The following is an 18,494-nucleotide window of genomic DNA, read 5'->3' as shown; positions in this document are numbered from 1 at the left end:
TTCAATAAAACAACTATGTGTAGTCAAGGCTTTCCAAGTAATCTCGCCTAACTTTTCCCACTTGAAGGTACAATAAAGTACTAAGTATGATCTGGGAGTGAAAAGAGACAAAACAACAAATACTACTGACTAATTTTTTAGAGTGATGGCTCAGTGGATAAGTCATCAGTTTCCCACTTCTTTGGTCTTGGGTTCAAATCCCAGTGCAGGCAAAGATTTTCCCAATATTATTCAGGTAAATGAATGAGACAAAAGTACAAGTACTACTGTCTACTCCCACAGGGTGGTGGCCCAATGGTTAAGTCATCAGTCTGCCACCTCTGAGGTCCTGGGTTCAAATCCCAGTGCAGGCAAAGATTTTCCCAATATTATTCAGTTAAAAGAATAAATTGTAATGCTTAAGTGTATAAGTATTCAGTGGTGGATGAAAGATTTTGTCAAAAAAATAACTAAGTGTTTCACCCCATTTCCTTGAATGAGACAAAAGTATAAGTACTACTGCTATCTCTCACAGGGTGGTGGCCCAGTGGCTAAGTCATCCGTCTTTCACCTATGAGGTCCTGGGTTCAAATCCCAGTGCAGGCAAAGATTTTCCCAATATTATTCAGTTAAAAGAATAAGTTCTAAGTGTATAAGTATATAAGTGTTCAGTGGTGGATGAAGCATTTTGAGTAAAAAATGACTAAGTGTTTCACCCCATTTCCTTGGATAAAACGTTTCAACACCCATGTATAAGTGGGGCACGAGTTGGTGTAGTGGGTTGCACACTCGCCTTTGCACCGAGAGAACGTGAGTTCGCTTCCCGGTGTCGGCGGTTCACTGACCAAGCAAGCGGTCGAGGGTCGGCCGAAGGCCGACCCGAGAACGCCTTTCGCACATACAGGTCCATCAAGTGTCTTCCGAACTGCCGAAGGCAGTTCGGAATATAACCTTTTGCTGAAAAGTATGACAAAGTGTTTAATAAAAATTTAAAAGTTATTTCTTTTTTTTTTCTTCTCATTCCATTTTCCAGACTACTTGGTTCGGTGATCAGCCAAAGGTCGACAGTGGGAATCGAACCCAGGTCTCCCACATGGGAGTCCAGTGTTCTAACCTCTGCGCCACCAAGTGGCTTACACTTTTCTTTGTAATCATTTGAGTCTCATGACAGGAAATCCACACAAACAACTAAGGCAACATGTGACCCAACCAGGATTTGATATCAGCTCAGTTGGAATTTAGCTCAATTGGGAGAGCACCCACTACCCATGCAAAGAGTAGTTGGTTCAAAACCAGCCGTCGTCACTTGTTTTCTCGGCTGAAAAAAGAATAGAACATTATTGTTAGTTTTATGGCAAAGTGTAGAGGTGGTTTAATCACTTAGCTCAATTGGGAGAGTGCATACTTATTATGTGAAGGGTAGCTGGTTCAAGCCCTGCATTTGTCACTTGTCAACTGGAATATTAGAAGACAATAGAAGACCTTGCAGCACCTATAATTCTAGCAAAACCAAACTTTTACCTGTTTAGTGCAGATTTTCATTGAATTTGGTCACAACTTCAGGGTGTTCCAAAATGCTTAACCCCATTCGTAATGCCAATAATTTTGAGACAGCCTTCCAGTATGGAAAGCCACATTTGAGCACTTTTCATGACACTTTTGCTGCCAAGTCTTAATTTGTTTTGCAGTTGGTGCCTTATTTGCAAAATTGTGAAAACACACTTAACTGTCATCAAATCCAAGCATTCTAATACGCAAAATGCCTTTTCTTTTGAAGTGAAGGGCATTTCTTAACCTGAAAAGATAGAAATGTCAAACATTACACAAAAAACTTGCTGTGAAAATGCTCTTTCCTACAAAACATTCTTTACATTATTTGTCTACAAAATGGGATCAAAACTTTTGGAACACCTTGTATATCAACGACAGCACGCGAACAAATTTTTCCTACATGAATAGTTAACGGGTGAACAAAAATGGCGTTAAAAAGGGAGTGATGAGTATGTGCAAAAAAACAAAAATTGCCAAAGGATGCAAATTTGTCCTCTTCCAAGCACTTGACTGCATCTCACCAGCATTCCATTACCCACCTTAACCAGTATGGAAACATGACAAATCCTGACGTTTTTGGCACTGGTTTGGCTGGTCCGAGGACCACAAGACGCTGGATTTCCAGGCAGGAAATTTAGAGGAAGTGACATTTTATGTACATGATGAATATTGTGGGCCAAACCCACGCTTCCCACCTTGAAAAAAAATGTTTACTGCTTGGGTGTCGTGTACATTATACTACGCCTAAGGTGGCTTTCGTACAGTGCATTGTTTGATATGTATTATTTGAAAATGAAATCCATGCTTTTTTTTTAATCAGTCAACCAGAGGTGAAATAAAATGGATAATTTCACTTTTTTTTGTGAGCAAATGTTTGTTCAATTTGTCCTTCCCAGTGCAAATGAATTGGACATCTAAAGCCAAAATGTATCTGTAGGAAAAAAAAAAAGACAGCATGTGAAAATACAGTTTAAAAATACAAATATTTTAAGTCCAAAAATCAGTTTTTTTGTGTTTATCCCTTTTTTATTGTACATTTTTAAGAGTGTACATAGTTTGTTTTTTTTACCCTTTAAAAATGTTCCTTTTTTGTATTTTACATAAGGGAACAAATCTTAAATAGTTTTAAGGAATTAAAAAAACATTGAATACTACCTTTCCCCTTTTTTGAGTAAAATGAAGAATAAATAGAGGCTCATAAATGCTTAGAACAATTTTTAGAAATAATTTGATGGTCAAAATTATTGTGCATTAATGATGGCGACCTTAATGAACAGGTGTGGCCTTTGGAAAAGATGAGTGACACCTGTCTAATCTTATACTATACTGAAAAAAAATGCCTCGATATAGTAAAAAAAAATAAGATAAAAATCAAATGAAACCACTATGTCGCTGTACAATCTTCATAAGAAGCCATTCAATAAGATAAATCGGCTTTTTGGAACGTAGTTTATAAAAATAAAATATTTTCCATAATCTTCTGTACATGCTAATAAAAAAAAAGGAAGACAGAACTGGTGTAACGTACAAGAACACAAAGATATTTACAAGAGGGGTGTGAAGACGTGAATGCTAATGAGCTTGTGGCGCCCTTGGAAAGCTGTCCAGGACGGCTTTGAGGGCTACCACTTTCTCATGGACATCCGGGGGAAGCTTCTCGTTCTCCCCGTACCTAGCGGGAGACATGGCCGCCGCGTTAGAGCCCGACCTGGCTGTTTTTTTGGCGACAGCGGTGTCTTACCTGGACACGCGTCCCCCAGGTGAGGTATACACGGTGAGCCCGCCAATCAAGCGCAGTTGAGAGCCGTCCAGGAAATGTAAACTGAACTCTCCATCCTTCTCCTGAGGAGGAACATGGCGTGAGGCATGAGTGGCTCACTCGGGACGCCACGGCGCTTCGTAGGCGCTTACCGGGGAGGCGTAACCCACGTCCTCCAAGTAAATCTTCTGGCCGGTGTTTTGCGACCCGTCCCGACACGCCGGGGAGCTTTTGCTCTGGACGGCCGAGCTGAAGACGGAGCTCATCTGCACCGGAAGAAAATAAAAAAAGATGTAAAAAATGTCAAAATGTGAGTAGTAGACGACCTGCTGATGTGAAACTATGCTGATGCTCACCGAAGGAGAAACTTGAGGAGGATTGGAGGGCAGTGGCGACGACTCCGAAGGGTTTGGGGGCCTAAAAACAAAACAGGACATATTAAACAGTACTTAGATATTAAACTCTCTCATGAATATAATTTTGAGAGCTGGTTTCAACAGTAAACTGTCACCAAAAGACCAGCAACCAAACGTCCGAGCACCGTCAGATTATTACCATCTTGTAGTTAGAGGCAATTTTTGGCATACCTTCCGATGATGATGGGGAAGAAAGCCACTTTATTGGGGCAACGGCGCTCCTCCTGCTCCATGACAGCTTCCAGCGACAAACACAGGGCGTGGCCTCGCTCCGACAGCTGGGCGTAGACACGGCACTCGGCGCTCAGGGCGCTTAGGCCCGCCTCGCCCTTCACCGTGTACGACTTGCCGCTTTTCTCCACCACGCGGAGCAGTTCCGCCGTCTTGTGGCTCTTGGCACCTGCGGCAACAATGGCAAAAACGGACGTTACAGGTATGAAAGAGGACGAGGGACGGAAAAGGGCGCTGTGGGGCTCACCGTCGTAAAAGCGGACCTCCAGGTCGGCGGCGGGCGAGTTCTCCATCAGGATGACCTTGCCGTATGAGGTGTAAAGGCTGACCTTGGGCGTCTTGGACCGGACCAGCTGCACCATCTTGGAGGCGTACCGGTACTTATTCCAGTACTTTTCTGATAGAATGGAGAAGACGTTGTTAAAAACGGGAGGGAACCATTTTTTTCGAACCAAAGTTCTCACCTGGAAGATCCCCATAGCTACAAATGAGCGTATTTTCTTTTGGGGCAGTTGAGTAGTCCAGCACGGAAAAACTCTTAGCACCACGGGGCTGGTCAATGGTCACCTGCCAAATAACATATTATTAATCAGTATCAAAATCGAGCAATGTTCTTTTCAGCAATTTTAATGAAAACAAAATATTTTCATCAAGTGTAGACAATGTCCACAAAACTAAAAACGTTTTTCTTTGCAAGAATTAACAATTGAAAAAAAAGGAAACTATTTTAAAATGACCTAATATTGAGCCCTATTTTTGCATACATCACTGATAAATGTCACTTGGACAATAGAGTCATAATAACTCACCACTAAACCATCAGGAGAAATCCTAAGCACCTCCTTGACCCTCTCCTGTCCATTGTGGTTCTTGTAGTACTCCATGCACACCTCCCCCGTGTCCAAGATGCTCACCTGTGGGTAGGAAGCGTTTCCTTCAGCGTCCTGAACTCATCCACAATCGCAAAAAGCCGGCACTTACGACACTACTCTTGGTCTTCTGTCTGAAGGGCTTTAATCTGGCGGTGCACAGAGGCGGGACCGTGTCTTTCAACGTTTTCTTCTCCCTGACAGGGGGTGGCCGGGACGAGGGCTGGTCGTCCCCCCGGAAGCCATCTACACCGGCGGAACGGTGGGCGTGCAGGCTGCCGTGGGGGTCGGCTACCCGGCCGGCGGGGGCTTCTTTCCACGAGACGCTTGCTCCGTCGCCGTGCCAATCGATGCCGCTGCCCTGAGCGCTCCTGTCGACGGGTCTCCGACTTGCTCCTGGAAAGGAAAAGATTAATTAATATAAATCTATACTCTTCATTTTCATTTGATCCTAAAACAGAAAGTCAGCACTCATGATTTACTTTCTCAGGCCACACAAAATGATGAATGATTTGGCCCCCGGGCCACCACTTTGACACCTGCCTTAATGGTTGAGTGAATGAGTTACATTAGCGCACAGGATTGAAATGAAATAGAAAGGAAAATAAGATGATTACCTTCATAATTCAGCCAGTCTTTAATTTCCCCTGTATTTCTGTATTGAGGGTTCGGCGGGTGCGTTTGTGTCGCCAAAAAGTATGCAGCGCTAAAAAAAACAAACAAACAAAAGTAAACCAATGAATGAACGCTGCTTCTAGTAAAGAAAAGGGGAGAAGCCTTTACTTGGCAGACTGCTTGACGGGAGGCGAAGGTATCCGCCCCTGTTCGGAGAACGCATGAGGAGCGGAGGCCGAGGGGAAGAGCGGTCTCCCGAATCCCGCCCGGGATTCATCCGAGTGACACCGGTCTTTCTCGGAAAGACCCCGGAGTGGTCCGGAGGAGCCGTAGCGATCGGACGAGTGGGCTCTGCGCAAGAACCCGCTGTGGGGCTGCTCTTCGTAAGGTGCCCCGCCTTCATCGTGGAACCTGTCCATGGGGTGCCGACGTTCTCTGTCCTCAAAACGGGGAGGACCGGCGGTGGCGCGGTCCGGGAGGGTCGGGCCATTGACACGCCGGGTCCTCCTGGTGCTCCTTCCCGACGAGGAGGAGGCGCAGCCCGTGGAGATAGTGTTGATGCCGCTGTCTGTAGAGCCAGAAGTCCCCCGTCTAGGCTCTCTAGCCCCACCCGGCGCCCTCCGAGTCATGAAAGGATGATCCAGCACCTCCGAGAGGCTGAGCCGATGGGCGGGATCTTTCTGCAGGAGCCGTCGAATGAGGTCGCGGGCCTGCGGGGAGATGTCGTCGGGCATCTCGTAGTGGCCGATGACCACCTTGGACAGCGTATGCTTAGTCGTGTTGGTGTCAAAGGGTGGGTGACCCTTTAGGAAGGTATAGAACATGCACCCCAGGGACCAGATGTCCGATTCCAGGCCGTGAGCGCTACGCGTGGCCACCTCGGGGGAGATGTAATTGGGGGTTCCGCACATAGTGAAGTGCTTCTCGTTGGGGTGCTCCAGCTGAGTGGCCAAGCCGAAGTCGGCGATCTTTACGTTCATGTTGTGGGTGAGCAGCAGGTTGGATAGACTCAGATCTCGGTGCACGATGGAGTGAGTGTGCAAGTAGATCATTCCTTTCACTATCTGATGCATGAAGTGTCTCGCTGAGGAAGGACGGGCGGAGTAGCAAGTGGTTAATATGACTAAAAATAAAATATGCTTTCACAATGGGAATTCTAACCTTCCTCCTCCGTAAATGGTGACGTGCGCTCTTTCAGGTAGTTGTGCATCGCCCCATAATGGCACATCTCCAACACCATGTACACGTAGTTGTCGTCTTCGAAGCAAGTGTACAGCTGAAAAGCGGGTGAGAAAAATGGAGAATTAAACACAGGGGGAAAAAAACATTAACCTAGGGGTCCATACCTCGAGTATTGAAGGGTGTTTTAAGCGGCAGTGAATCTCCACTTCGCTGGTCACTCGCTGGACCATTTTCACTTGGTGCATTGATTTCTTGTCAATCTGAAAGCCCAAAAAATGAGATGTTACCAAAAGAGGGGAAAAAAAGCTTGTTAAACAAGTAATTCTTACCGTTTTGATGGCAACCTCCAGGCCCGTCTTAATAGATTTGGCCCTGTAAACGCAGCCATACGAGCCTTTGCCCAGGAGGGTGAGGACTTTGAAATCCTGCATGGAAAACAAAGAAGGGCATGAAATGTATATAACAAATAGGTGAGTAAATCACTTATTTCATGCTGATCCAACACAGTATTGTATTTTTTTGTTTGCTGTTTGAACTAAAAACTTCAAATTGGATAAAAACATATGCCCAGGAGGGTGAGGACTTTGAAATCCTGCATGGAAAACAAAGAAGAGCATGAAATGTATATAACAAATAGGTGAGTAAATCACTTATTTCATGCTGATCCAACACAGTATTGTATTTTTTTGTTTGCTGTTTGAACTAAAAACTTCAAATTGGATAAAAACATATTGACTAAAAGTTGTAAATCAGGAAATATAATATACATCTGTACTCTTCATTTGAATTTGATTTTAAAACAAAGTCAGAACTCATGACTTACTTTCCTGGGCCGCCCAAAATTATGTGGCGGACCACTTTTGGCCCCCGGGCCACAACTTTGACACCATACCCTAGTTAAAGACACTCAGTGCATTCCAAGGATGTTCCAATAATAGTCTTATTCTATTTATCTTCTGAAAAGTTGCATGTTAAGGCACTATTCTGTTCCTGAATTTGTATCCCCAAAATAGTGACCCACCCCCTCAAAACACCATCAAAAGTCAGTTCATGCACCTTAAAATTCTACTGTTTTCAAATCCAACTAAAAGAAGAAAAGCTCAGTACCTCAATATTGATCTCGCGAGCAAAACAGAATCGATATTGATCATCTTTACTCCAATCAAGAAGCCTGAAATAAGTGCCATCTCCATCGAGCAGCATGCTGGACACAAGCCGGCTTGCAAGTCGAACCCAGGCGCCCAAATAAATACAATTGGCAGCATCGGCCAACGACATCTGACGGAGTCAGATGTCCAAGCACAAACTGCACTTACGCGGCATCTTTCCCGCGACCCAAGCCACTCAAAACCGTCTCCAAGCAGCCATAATGAACACAAATATGAAACAATACTACCTACAATACAAGTCCATTCATTCTATTCAATCCAATACGCATTTCTATGTAGTAACTCAGTGACTATCTTATGTCATTTTAGGGATGTTCCACACAAAAGGAAGGCCATATATATGTTTAAATACATTTGCAGTAGTTTCAATGAGAAATCGGAACAGTTATTTAGGTATAAAGGGTGACGATCTTGGCTATTTGCTTTGTAGTAGCATCAACAGCTTTGTGGCTCATTTTTGGGAGACGCTATTTGGTACATTAGACATAAAAAGGTAATTAGATGGTCATCGTTGTGATTTAATGAGACACTATTCGGTATATTAGATGTAAAATGTTATGAATGTCAACTTTGTAATTTGATTTGACCTTAGTTTTCAAGGATTCTGAAAATAAACGCAGCTCTATTTAAAAGGAGGGAGGGGGAAATAGACTAAATGTTACTTAACAGTGGGGAACTAAGATCCATCTAATAAGTTCAAATCAAACAGACAAAATGCCAATATATAACATTAATGGAAGTCTTTGGCCAAATTAAGCAGCGAGAAGTGACCAAAACAGTTCGATCTAGTGACTTTTTGTTGTCGAGTTTCAAAACTATCTGCACAAACCGAAGCCGCCATCGCGAGCATAACTCACCTCAATTCTATCGCCGATCGGATCACTCATTGTGGCTTCTTTCGACGTTTACGACGCATGTAGAAAATGTGATCAGCAATCCGTTCATCCGATAGTCGCCCGATCGCTTCTCAATGAGCAAAAAAAAGCTAACGGCGTTGCGTTCCCCTCAAAAACTTTGCCATTTCCTCCATTTTGAAAATACGCGCCTAAGTCAGCCTGCTGTCGTCACATTTTTTAAACGTACTCTAGATATCACAGGAAATTGCTAGAAGTAGAGTCGCCATCGTAAACAAAAGGCGGCCATCTTGCATCAGATAATTTATGACTTTTTTGTCCTACTAAAATATTGGCACCTTGCTAAATTCTTGACAGATTTACAAACAAAACATTGCCAACCTAAAATTAATTTTCAGACTTGGTTTAAATATGGTGCATTTGTCCTTTATCTTCATAGTAACCCCTAATAATTGCAGCAGATTATTAAACAAATTATTAGTTGCCTTGCAATTTTTCTCAGTTAAAAATACATATATATTTTCCAAATATGGGATGAATAAAGTTACCCAATCCAATCCAACATATTGCACAAAACCTTCTTGCATTCCATCCACTTAAAACACCTCAACAAATAGTGACTTGTTTTCACAGCTGAATGTCTTTATTTTTTAAACTTGAAATTCTAAATGGAAAATGAACAGGGGGTATATTCTTGGCATCCTCCAAAAACTATGGTACTATTAGGAATGCATTCATTCTTACACCTTGGCTTCCATTAAATATTAAAATAGAATTTGAATTGCATCCACTTGTGCATATAACCCCAAATGAATGACATACAAATATATACTTTAGAATAAGTACTAGCGCACACAAAACAACAGTTTGGTAACAGCTGTCGTCTACTCTAGTTCTGCTGGGTGTCACCTTCTACGATGGAAGACACATACACAAAGGCAATGCTTCCTGTCAGGGAATGGTGAAACGTTTCAATCTATCACATAGTTTCCTCTTAAATCGTCAAAAAAAAGCTTTCGAGAACAGAAGCACACCGTCGCCACGTGCGAGGATGGACAGAAGAGTGCGAGCTGAAAATATGGAGATGAACAAAGCCACTAATTCCGCCTGTGTGGCCCACGGGGGATTGAGATGTGGTCCCGGGTAAGTGTGACACTATCCCTACGGTCTACAATTGTCGCCAAAGATGGTCCTAAGCCATCTTCTTAGTCCACTTCCATCTCCTTGGCTGTGTGTTTGGTATGCTGACCGCTCTTTGCGTCCCCGGCGCCATCTGGGCCTTGCTTGGCGGCCGGCCCGTTATCTGGGGCGCCGTTGTTTTGGTCGATCACTTCGTGCGTCTCTGCCGCTGCGGGCTTGGACCTGTTGATCACCGACGCGCACACGTCCTGGATTTCCTATCCAAGTAGAGATGGGAAAATCTGCTCATTCTGCTCTGAATTTTAATGAGTTTTTGACGAGTAAATAAGCAATTTGAACTGTTTGCTACACAATTGATAACCCTTACCTGTATTTTAGCAACTATATCTGCTACTTTGACGGCTGGATCTTGAGTGACGGCCAGTTTACTCTGTACATTGATCTTGCCATTCATCCACACCATGCTGTCATTCAAACACTTCTCCACAGTGTTAACATCTTCCACAGCGACATGGAGGTAACGCTCATCCTGTGGAAAGTAGGAGAATGTCAACTGATCAACATCAGTGTATTAAGTCATTTGGTGGGAACTTCTAGTTTGTTTCTTCACCGAGAATAACGACAAGAGCAAAGCCGCCTGCATGGTCCAAAAAGATCACCCACCTTCTGTTTGTAAGCATCCACAAACTTCATGTAGTATTGTAGCCTCTTGCCAAGCTCCTCAAAAGCCTTTGGCCGGTCTTCATGCTCTCTGTGTCGTTCTTGAATAGGTTGACCCAAATTCTACAGATAATAAGAAGTATTAGTAATGTCCCTTTTTACATTGCGTGATTAGAAATCGGGTATAAAAAGCCATTTGGATATACTATTTTCTCTCCTTAATACATTGGCCATATGATCAATCCACTTGAAATAACATATCAATAATAATGTTATATTAATCAAACCTTGAGGGCATCCAGCTTTTCCACATAGACATTTTTAGTTTGATCCTCCCCTTCCTCATACAGCCAGTTTTCAGTGTCCTCCAAAAGCAGTGTCAATCTGTTGCTATCCTACAAAAATCCATTCATTATCTGATTTTGCCAAACATGACAAAGAAATCCAACAAAACTTGCACTTACTTCCTCGGTAATGTACTTTTCGTAGATGCCACAAAGTTTGTTGCGTAGATCGTAGACATATTCTTCCACAGAATTTTTAGCATCATTGGCCTCTTTCACCTGTTTGTCTTGTACGATCATATGTCTCTGTGACCAAAACAAAGACAATATTATGCTTGGATTGGAAATACAATTTGACACATGCTACAAGCAATGTGAAGCATTGGAACCACTGAAGTGACTCACCTCAAAGTTGACAAAGTTGTAAAGCACCTCGCTGTCAAGTTGTCTAATATTGCTGGCCACAATAGGCAGGTCGGCACTCTTCACCTTGACTTTGGCTTTGCTCCCTGCTACCGCTGCTGGATCCTGTTTCTCCCCAACAACCTCCTACACCACAAAAAACAATTATGTGGTATTATTTATCTAAAGAAAATGTCACTTTTTGGAGTTTTGAATGATGCTATTTTGTCATGACTTGGCTAAAGGCACTATTAGGAAACATATAGTAGCTTTTCACAAATTCAATCAAGGTAAAAATATCTCTCCTTTAAAAATGATGTATGGAAGTATTATAAAGTACAAGACTGGGGTCTGTGCCACTAACCTTATTGGTGTCTTCATTTTGCTGGTCTGCTTGGTTTTGCATTTCTTGATCGACCTGCATTTTGATCTGGAAAATATCATTTGTCATGTATAAATCACATTCACTGTATGTCACTTAAATTATATTTGCTTAAACTGAGTGTGCACCAATTTGGTATAAAAAGAAAAATTGAGTACTATATGTATTTTGTGTTTTGGGAATCAGGTCAGTAGCCAAAGAATGGAATCGATGCAACACTAGAATTAAAAATGTCAGAATCTGGTAGCAAAATCTCTACCTGCTCCTCAACTTTGCCTTCGTTCTGCAAAACGGGCTCGGCATCCATCTGCACATCTTCCCCTTCTCCTTTTTGCTTCTCGATTAAAGAGGCACTGGACACGCTAAAGATGCCGTGGACATTAAAGCGCACCTTGACCTTCACTTTGGAGCTGTCTCCATCTGGCTGTGGCACCACATTCTGGACTGAAAAGCATCCTGGAAACAGGGTGCAAAAGTTAAGACTCTGAACTAGAAATTGATCACTTCGAGGCCATTTGTTTTACCTATCCTACAGTCAGGATATGGAAGTTCTTGGGGGCAGTTATAAAAGGCTTCAAGGTCAAAAGGCTCCTTCTTATGAAAGGTAATCACTTTGGAAAAGGGTGCAGCGTGGTTCTTACTGAATACCTCACATTCTCTGAAACAAAAAATAAAAATGGGAATTTGATTTGATACTTTGACTCAATACTTATTGTCTGTCCTAAAACCCCAAATTATCCTTCTCACCCGAGTCCATCCTCTGTTGGTGCTTTCCAGCGGAGGGTAATAGGGAAGGGAACAGCATCAGTGATGGAGAACTCCCGAACTTTAAACGCCGGAGACAATATTGCACACTGCAATCAAAATTGTCATCAAAAAATGAACACCCAACATGAGGTATGTCAGAAAGACAAAATATGCCATGCTCACCTGAAGGGCGGAGCCTCTGGCAACAGCCTCGTCAGCATTGAGTGTGGTGCTGACGTCCTTGCCAAAGAACTTTGCGATCCGGTCTTTGATGGCCGGCATTCTCGTGGCGCCTCCTACGATCTCCACGGAGTAGATGTCGTCCCGGCTCAGTTCTGCCACGCAACATGCCGATTTATAGTTACTGGAGATATGCGAGCGCATTTCATTGGTGGGACGTACTTACTGGAATGTTCTAGGGCGGTCTTCAACGGCATTTCCACCCGCATTAAGTACTGTGCACACATCTCTTCAAAATGGCCCCTATGGATTGAAAAGCAGGTTAGGATGCTGCCAAATAATAACCCCGTTATGTGAGAATGTGTGTTGAGACCTGTTCATCCTGCTGGAAACGTCAATGTCGTTCATGAAGCACTCGATATTGAGAGGCAGGTCAGAGGAGTTGGCGCTCATGAGCTTCTTGAGCTTCTCGCATTCCTGGTGCAGACGTAGCACGGCTCTGGGGTTGTCTCGCACCGGCAGCTTGTACTTGACTTTGAACTCCTCGCAGAAGTAATTGACCAAGGTTTCGTCAAAATTACGACCACCCAGGTAAGGGTCGAACGCAGTGGCAAGAACCTGGCGAGGGAGCAAACATGTTGACGTAAAGCTTCCAGAGAAGAACGCGGCGGGAAGCTACGAACCTTCAATTTGCCTTTGTTGAAAGATGTGACGGCCACCTGATAAGATGAATGTCCCATATCCACAAATACAACATGGCGAGGCTTCTCCTCTGGAGTAGGGAGGTCCTGTTTGTAGATCCCATAAGCCAAAGCAACTGTCCAATAAAACATAATTATTATATTTAACTAATTCTGTGGTTATTATTTTTAATGCACCATACATTTGTGTCTTATGGCGATTTATGTCAACAAGCAATTTGCCTCCACTGACCTGCAGTGGTGTCATTTATTAGCCTTAAACAGTTGAGCCCAGCAATTTGTGTTGCATCCAACACAGAGCGCCGTTCACTATCTGTAAAAAAGCAGGGGACCTATAGTACACAAAGCATAAACAAACAAGTTTCAAGGTGTGGAGCTCGTCATCAAATACTGCAATATTGTTAGCAATGCTCACAGATACTACGCAATCCACTACAGGTTTCTTTAGAGCGCCCTCGGACGTTTCCTTCAGCTTGCTGAGTAGCATTCCTGTTATTTGCTGCACTGTGAACGCTTTATCTTCGTCCAAATAGCGCACCTGGAAAATATAGTGGAAGTTAAGCTCACAAGTGATGGACAGAAAATGTCAATAGGATTTATCTATTTGTCTGTAAAGCTTATCTTTAACTTGGTCATAAGGGGAATTAACTAAGTCCTCATTTGGTGTTGCACATGTGTACAATTCTGTGTGATTTTAATGAACAAAATGACAATGAAAATAGGAGAATGAACTTTTGCAAATCAAATACTTCACCTTAACCCCTGTTGTTCCATCAGGCAATTTATGCAAACTGTAAGGTAGTTTGCCCTTTTCCGCTTGCACAAATGGATCATCAAATGATCTCCCGTGGAACCTCTTAAAGCCATGAACTGTGTTTTTGAAGTTTGTTACCATCTGGAGGAAACATCATTAGCACAATTGAGTCATTTCCATCCAGTCACTTTGATCAACTATGGAGGTGTCCTTACTTGGCTCTTGGCAGCATTTCCGATGATGCGGTTTTTGGCGGCAAAAGACACACAAGCCCTTGATGAGGATGAATAGAGACAAGCGCATCAGCGGATAAAGTCGATGACGGAGAAATTATCCGGCTGAGGTAAGTGACCGGCAGAGAACAAATAGACAGAGGAAAGCCACTTTCCATTCTGAAGATAGATACACAGATCTTTAAAAAAAATCTGATGTTATTATTATATATCCAATTCTTTACAGTAGAACTGTGAAAGTGTGGAATCACTTCATTTGGTACTTCAAAAAAGATAAATAAAAACATTATGCAGGGTCATATTGACTGTTATGTGGACATAATGGCAAGTTACTTCCTGGATTTTTTCCTCAGTTGGAGGAAATAATTAGGGCAGACTCCATTGATAAGATCTGGATTTGGAAATAAGTGAAATAGGTAAATGGCCTTCCATCTTGAGCCAAGCAGCATCCCTGAGTGCAACCAGCATCACACGTCATGAGCATCGTCATACAAAGCGAACACATTGCGTAACTAAGTCACAACAGGACCGCTTTCCCCCCGGGGCGGGATGACGGAAGCATCTCTGTCTCTTTTTTAAATTTTATTTCAGGAGTGTCATACTTACGGCGTGCATCTGTCACTGTATTCGTTAGCGATGGTTTCAATACCACCGCTCCTGGCCACGGCGATGTAGCAGTTAAGAAAACCCACATCAATGCCGACTACTGACATGATGGCAGCTCGTATTGACCCTTCGTAGAAACTTATCCTTCTGCACTTGTCACCTTGGAGAATCAAACAATATTACCTTATTCTCGTCACATGCAAAAAATATAAAGAATGCACGATCCTGAAAATCAACACGTCCGCCAACTACAAGTGCGCTCAAGAAATTACGCGCAGTTATGTAATTTGGTCTGTTTATAGCTAACTCATCCGCCGTAATCCTGAGGGCAACGATGAACACTGGATTCTCCCACTGCGAGGCGACCGTAAACATCACCAAAGGATCCAAGTGCCTGGCGAGTTTAAGCCCCACCTTCGCGCGTCACTGATTGGCGTATTGTTCCGGTTGCTCTTACGTGATTGGCGCGTGTGGCAAGATTTCACAGAACAGTCTAGAACTCGCTGGAAATGAGACTCTTTAAAACGTCATAATATTGCTTCGATGACGAAAAAAATGAGTGATGTTCAATGTTTTGGAAATGTTTTTGGTTTGTTTCATTGGAGTAGTATTGCTTTTGTGCGCCGTTCACATTATAACTGTAAATAAAGGGTGATGACGTGCCTATATATATTTGCATGTCTATGTTGTACCACAGGTGTGGTCTCCTCTGAATAAGCCTAAAAGTGAATCAATAAATGCACATAACCTATACATTATAACAATTGCAATTTTAAACTTTATATTTTGCATCTATAAGCAAAGTAGCCTTTGTTTACATTCGTTCATTCATCAGGGTATTTGAATTACGTGGTTGCTACATCTAGGCGGTTAATAACAAAAGTAATAACAGCATGTAATTTGTGATTATTTGCTAGTTTTATTTTATGTATTATTTAAAGTTGTTTCTGCCCGGTTCCTCGACTGTTTCTTTATATCCGTACTGAACGAGAACAGGAAGTGTTTGTCCAGTCATCATTGCACGAAGCCATCTACTTCCAGTGAGCAGATTAACAAGCCGATTTTTAGGGCTTATTCCCAAAATGGGATTGTTCGGAAGAACATCGGAGAGGCCACCGAAAGATTTGGTAAGCACCGATCGCCAAAACAAGCAGCTGTCAATCACGAAAAGCCCCCGTTTAAAGTCAAAACAGATATCGCTAATTATGCTAGGCTAACGTCAGATCTGCACAAAATCTAAGCCCAAAATATTATCAAACTAGTTAACTCATCGACAGGCACTCACATGCATGAAGTGTTTGTGTTTTTGCACTTAGAAACACAATGAAATGAGGTTTCGATGATGAATAATGGCTTTACAAGCAGTAGTGTAGTTAGCCAAACTAGCATTGACACTGGGCAATGGTCACTGCTGGACATGTAAACAAACCTGAGCTGGAGGACACTTTTTTTTTTTTAAATAAAGGGGAAAACAAATGGATGAAAGAAAGAATGGGTTCACTAAGACTAAGAGTTTTACATTTAAAATAGGTTTATCAAAATTATTGAAAAATATTTTAGTATCAATACTGGAATGTATCTGATTGATATTTATTCTCGAAACAATGAAATGATTGACTGCTATACTTCAAATCCCTCACTACCATCCAATCCATCTGTCATTCTAGATAAATGAGTGGACCCAGAAAATCCGAAAGGAATCAAGAACCATCGACAGACAAATTCGAGGTAAGAAAATGCCATTTGGCAACACTCAAATGTATGAACATTTGCTATTGGGCTGATTATGATCTTTGTAAATAGAGACTGAAAATTCCTTTGTGTTACAGATATTCAAAGGGAAGAAGAAAAAGTCAAGCGCTCCATTAAAGATGCCGCCAAAAAAGGTCAGAGGGACGTCTGTGTGATCCTTGCCAAAGAGATGATCCAGTCCAAACGAGCCGTCACAAAGCTCTACTCTTCCAAAGCCCACCTCAACTCGGTCACACTCAGCATGAAGAATCAACTTTGTACGTTTTCCTTCACAGTAGAATCAATTTTATTGAAATGAGTGCATAGAACGTGCTTTGTTTTTTTTCTCCAGCTTTGCTACGTGTCGCTGGGTCTCTGCAAAAGAGCACGGAGGTGATGAAGGCCATGCAGAATCTCGTCAAAATCCCTGAGATTCAAGCGACCATGCGAGAGCTATCGAAGGAGATGATGAAGGTCAGCATGAGCATGAAATGGTGACACTAAAGTCTAAATCCGGCATAATGTGCAAAATTGTTTGCATTTTTTCTAGGCTGGAATCATTGAAGAAATGTTGGAGGACACATTTGAGAGCATGGAAGATAGCGAGGACATGGATGAAGAGGCGGAGGAGGAAGTGGACAAGATCCTATTTGAGATCACAGCAGGTGATGATGAAATGCATCAGGCACATGTGACCAAGGCTGCTTTAATGTGATTTTAGCGGGTCAATGACATTTGATACTTTTGTTGTTTTTAGGTGCACTGGGTAAAGCGCCCAGCAAAGTGACGGACGCACTACCCGAGATGCCTCAAGGCGCCACGGCAGCCTCGGACAACGAGTCAGAGGAAGACATTGAAGACATGCAGTCCAGATTGGCTGCTCTCAGAAGTTAAAGTGGGCTGGGTTTGTTCCATTCAGACAATTTTTGCAGTACTGAGCAAATCCTATCCTTTTCTACCTGCATAATATGGGGTTATCTTTTGTGGTAGGGTCATTCATGTTACTTTTGATTTGGTTCTGTTTTTTTTATCAGTGGAAACTGTTAGTTTATAATCCACAGGCCATTAAAAGGTTGGAGAAAGTGTAAATTATATAAGTATGAAAAGCCTACTGTGCCTATAGTACTACATCTTACTTCTACTACTTCTGTCCTATGTTATGGACGTCATGGTTGGGTATGTTTCCAAATCAGCATTGACAAAGTGGTTTTTAAAATCACTAACTACTTGTGCTCGTCAACCAAAATACTAAAGTTGATGGGTGCATTTGTTTTCAACAGACTTCTGTACAGTGAGTGTGCGTCTTTACTATATGAAATACACAAAAAAATGCATCCTCCAACTAATTTGTGGTGCGTTAAGCCTCAGCATGTCCAAAGCTTCTTTTATTAAAGTGGAAAAAAAGTGCAAAAGCACTGATGTGGCTGGTTAGTACAGGGAGTCTGTATTGTGCAAGTGCAATGTGTGTATATTTCTTTAATGTGTACATGGGGTAAAAAAATAAACACTTTTTAAGGACAACAAGACTGTGAAATAATTGATAGCAATATATATTTGTGAGTAAATCTTGAAATTAATGTCCATGTTTGTTAAAATGGGCATACTATTTCAATGAGCTATTTAACACTTAGAACCATGTAAGTAAAGAAAAGGAAGGTTGATCTTACTTGGGTCCTCTCACGCTGCTATTTCAAGGGTCGCCACAGGGAGCCGCCAGAGTACAACTGCATGCCAGGCCTTCTTTTCACATCAAGACAATTGCCAGCAAAAAATGGATTTGAATCAGGGGCGTCTCTCAGGGGGGTGCTGGGGGTGGACCTGCACCCAGGACTCGACCTGTAGGGGGCGTGGTTGAGTGAGAAAAGAGTATAAAACAAAAATAGTAGATGTAGGGCAATAATTTTATGCTGCAGTATTGAAAACAAACACAGAAATCAATTTAGGAAGCTACAGCTAATCCAGTGAGTAGTAAAAATTGATTTAGATACAAATTATTGTTCATCTTTCCAGAAAACTAAATCTACCTTGCAGGCCCAAGTGTAATAAGTG

The 18,494-nt window shown here is 42.4% G+C and overlaps 3 protein-coding genes across 3 annotated transcripts; 1 reads left to right on the top strand and 2 right to left on the bottom strand.

The window, feature by feature from the left end:
* Window positions 1-2,542: 2,542 nt before the first annotated feature.
* On the bottom strand, window positions 2,543-8,829 carry plk4 (polo-like kinase 4 (Drosophila)). The gene is made up of 15 exons (XM_077731455.1): window positions 8,629-8,829; window positions 6,932-7,027; window positions 6,767-6,862; window positions 6,582-6,696; window positions 5,589-6,504; window positions 5,423-5,511; window positions 4,918-5,201; window positions 4,746-4,850; window positions 4,401-4,503; window positions 4,184-4,333; window positions 3,877-4,105; window positions 3,646-3,706; window positions 3,442-3,555; window positions 3,272-3,372; window positions 2,543-3,202 (listed from the first exon to the last, which is right to left on the bottom strand). The coding sequence occupies exons 1-15, from the start codon at window positions 8,656-8,658 to the stop codon at window positions 3,103-3,105; spliced, it is 2,589 nt and encodes an 862-aa protein (XP_077587581.1). The 5' UTR covers window positions 8,659-8,829; the 3' UTR covers window positions 2,543-3,102.
* Window positions 8,830-9,242: 413 nt separating this feature from the next.
* hspa4l (heat shock protein 4 like) lies at window positions 9,243-15,115 on the bottom strand. The gene is made up of 19 exons (XM_077730943.1): window positions 14,715-15,115; window positions 14,091-14,148; window positions 13,876-14,016; window positions 13,537-13,659; window positions 13,354-13,453; window positions 13,104-13,237; window positions 12,794-13,038; window positions 12,647-12,723; window positions 12,424-12,575; window positions 12,241-12,347; window positions 12,018-12,151; window positions 11,753-11,949; window positions 11,476-11,541; window positions 11,115-11,258; window positions 10,890-11,015; window positions 10,713-10,820; window positions 10,429-10,548; window positions 10,133-10,294; window positions 9,243-10,022 (listed from the first exon to the last, which is right to left on the bottom strand). Exons 1-19 carry the CDS (start codon window positions 14,819-14,821, stop codon window positions 9,831-9,833), a joined length of 2,493 nt encoding a protein of 830 aa, XP_077587069.1. The 5' UTR covers window positions 14,822-15,115; the 3' UTR covers window positions 9,243-9,830.
* Window positions 15,116-15,308: 193 nt separating this feature from the next.
* chmp3 (charged multivesicular body protein 3) lies at window positions 15,309-17,969 on the top strand. Its single transcript, XM_077730944.1, has 6 exons — window positions 15,309-15,841; window positions 16,382-16,442; window positions 16,544-16,723; window positions 16,798-16,919; window positions 16,996-17,110; window positions 17,203-17,969. Exons 1-6 carry the CDS (start codon window positions 15,797-15,799, stop codon window positions 17,337-17,339), a joined length of 660 nt encoding a protein of 219 aa, XP_077587070.1. The 5' UTR covers window positions 15,309-15,796; the 3' UTR covers window positions 17,340-17,969.
* Window positions 17,970-18,494: the final 525 nt, after the last annotated feature.

Source organism: Stigmatopora nigra, chromosome 13, assembly GCF_051989575.1.
Source record: "Stigmatopora nigra isolate UIUO_SnigA chromosome 13, RoL_Snig_1.1, whole genome shotgun sequence".
NCBI lineage: Eukaryota > Metazoa > Chordata > Actinopteri > Syngnathiformes > Syngnathidae > Stigmatopora > Stigmatopora nigra.
This window is presented reverse-complemented; position numbering and strand designations above follow the sequence as displayed.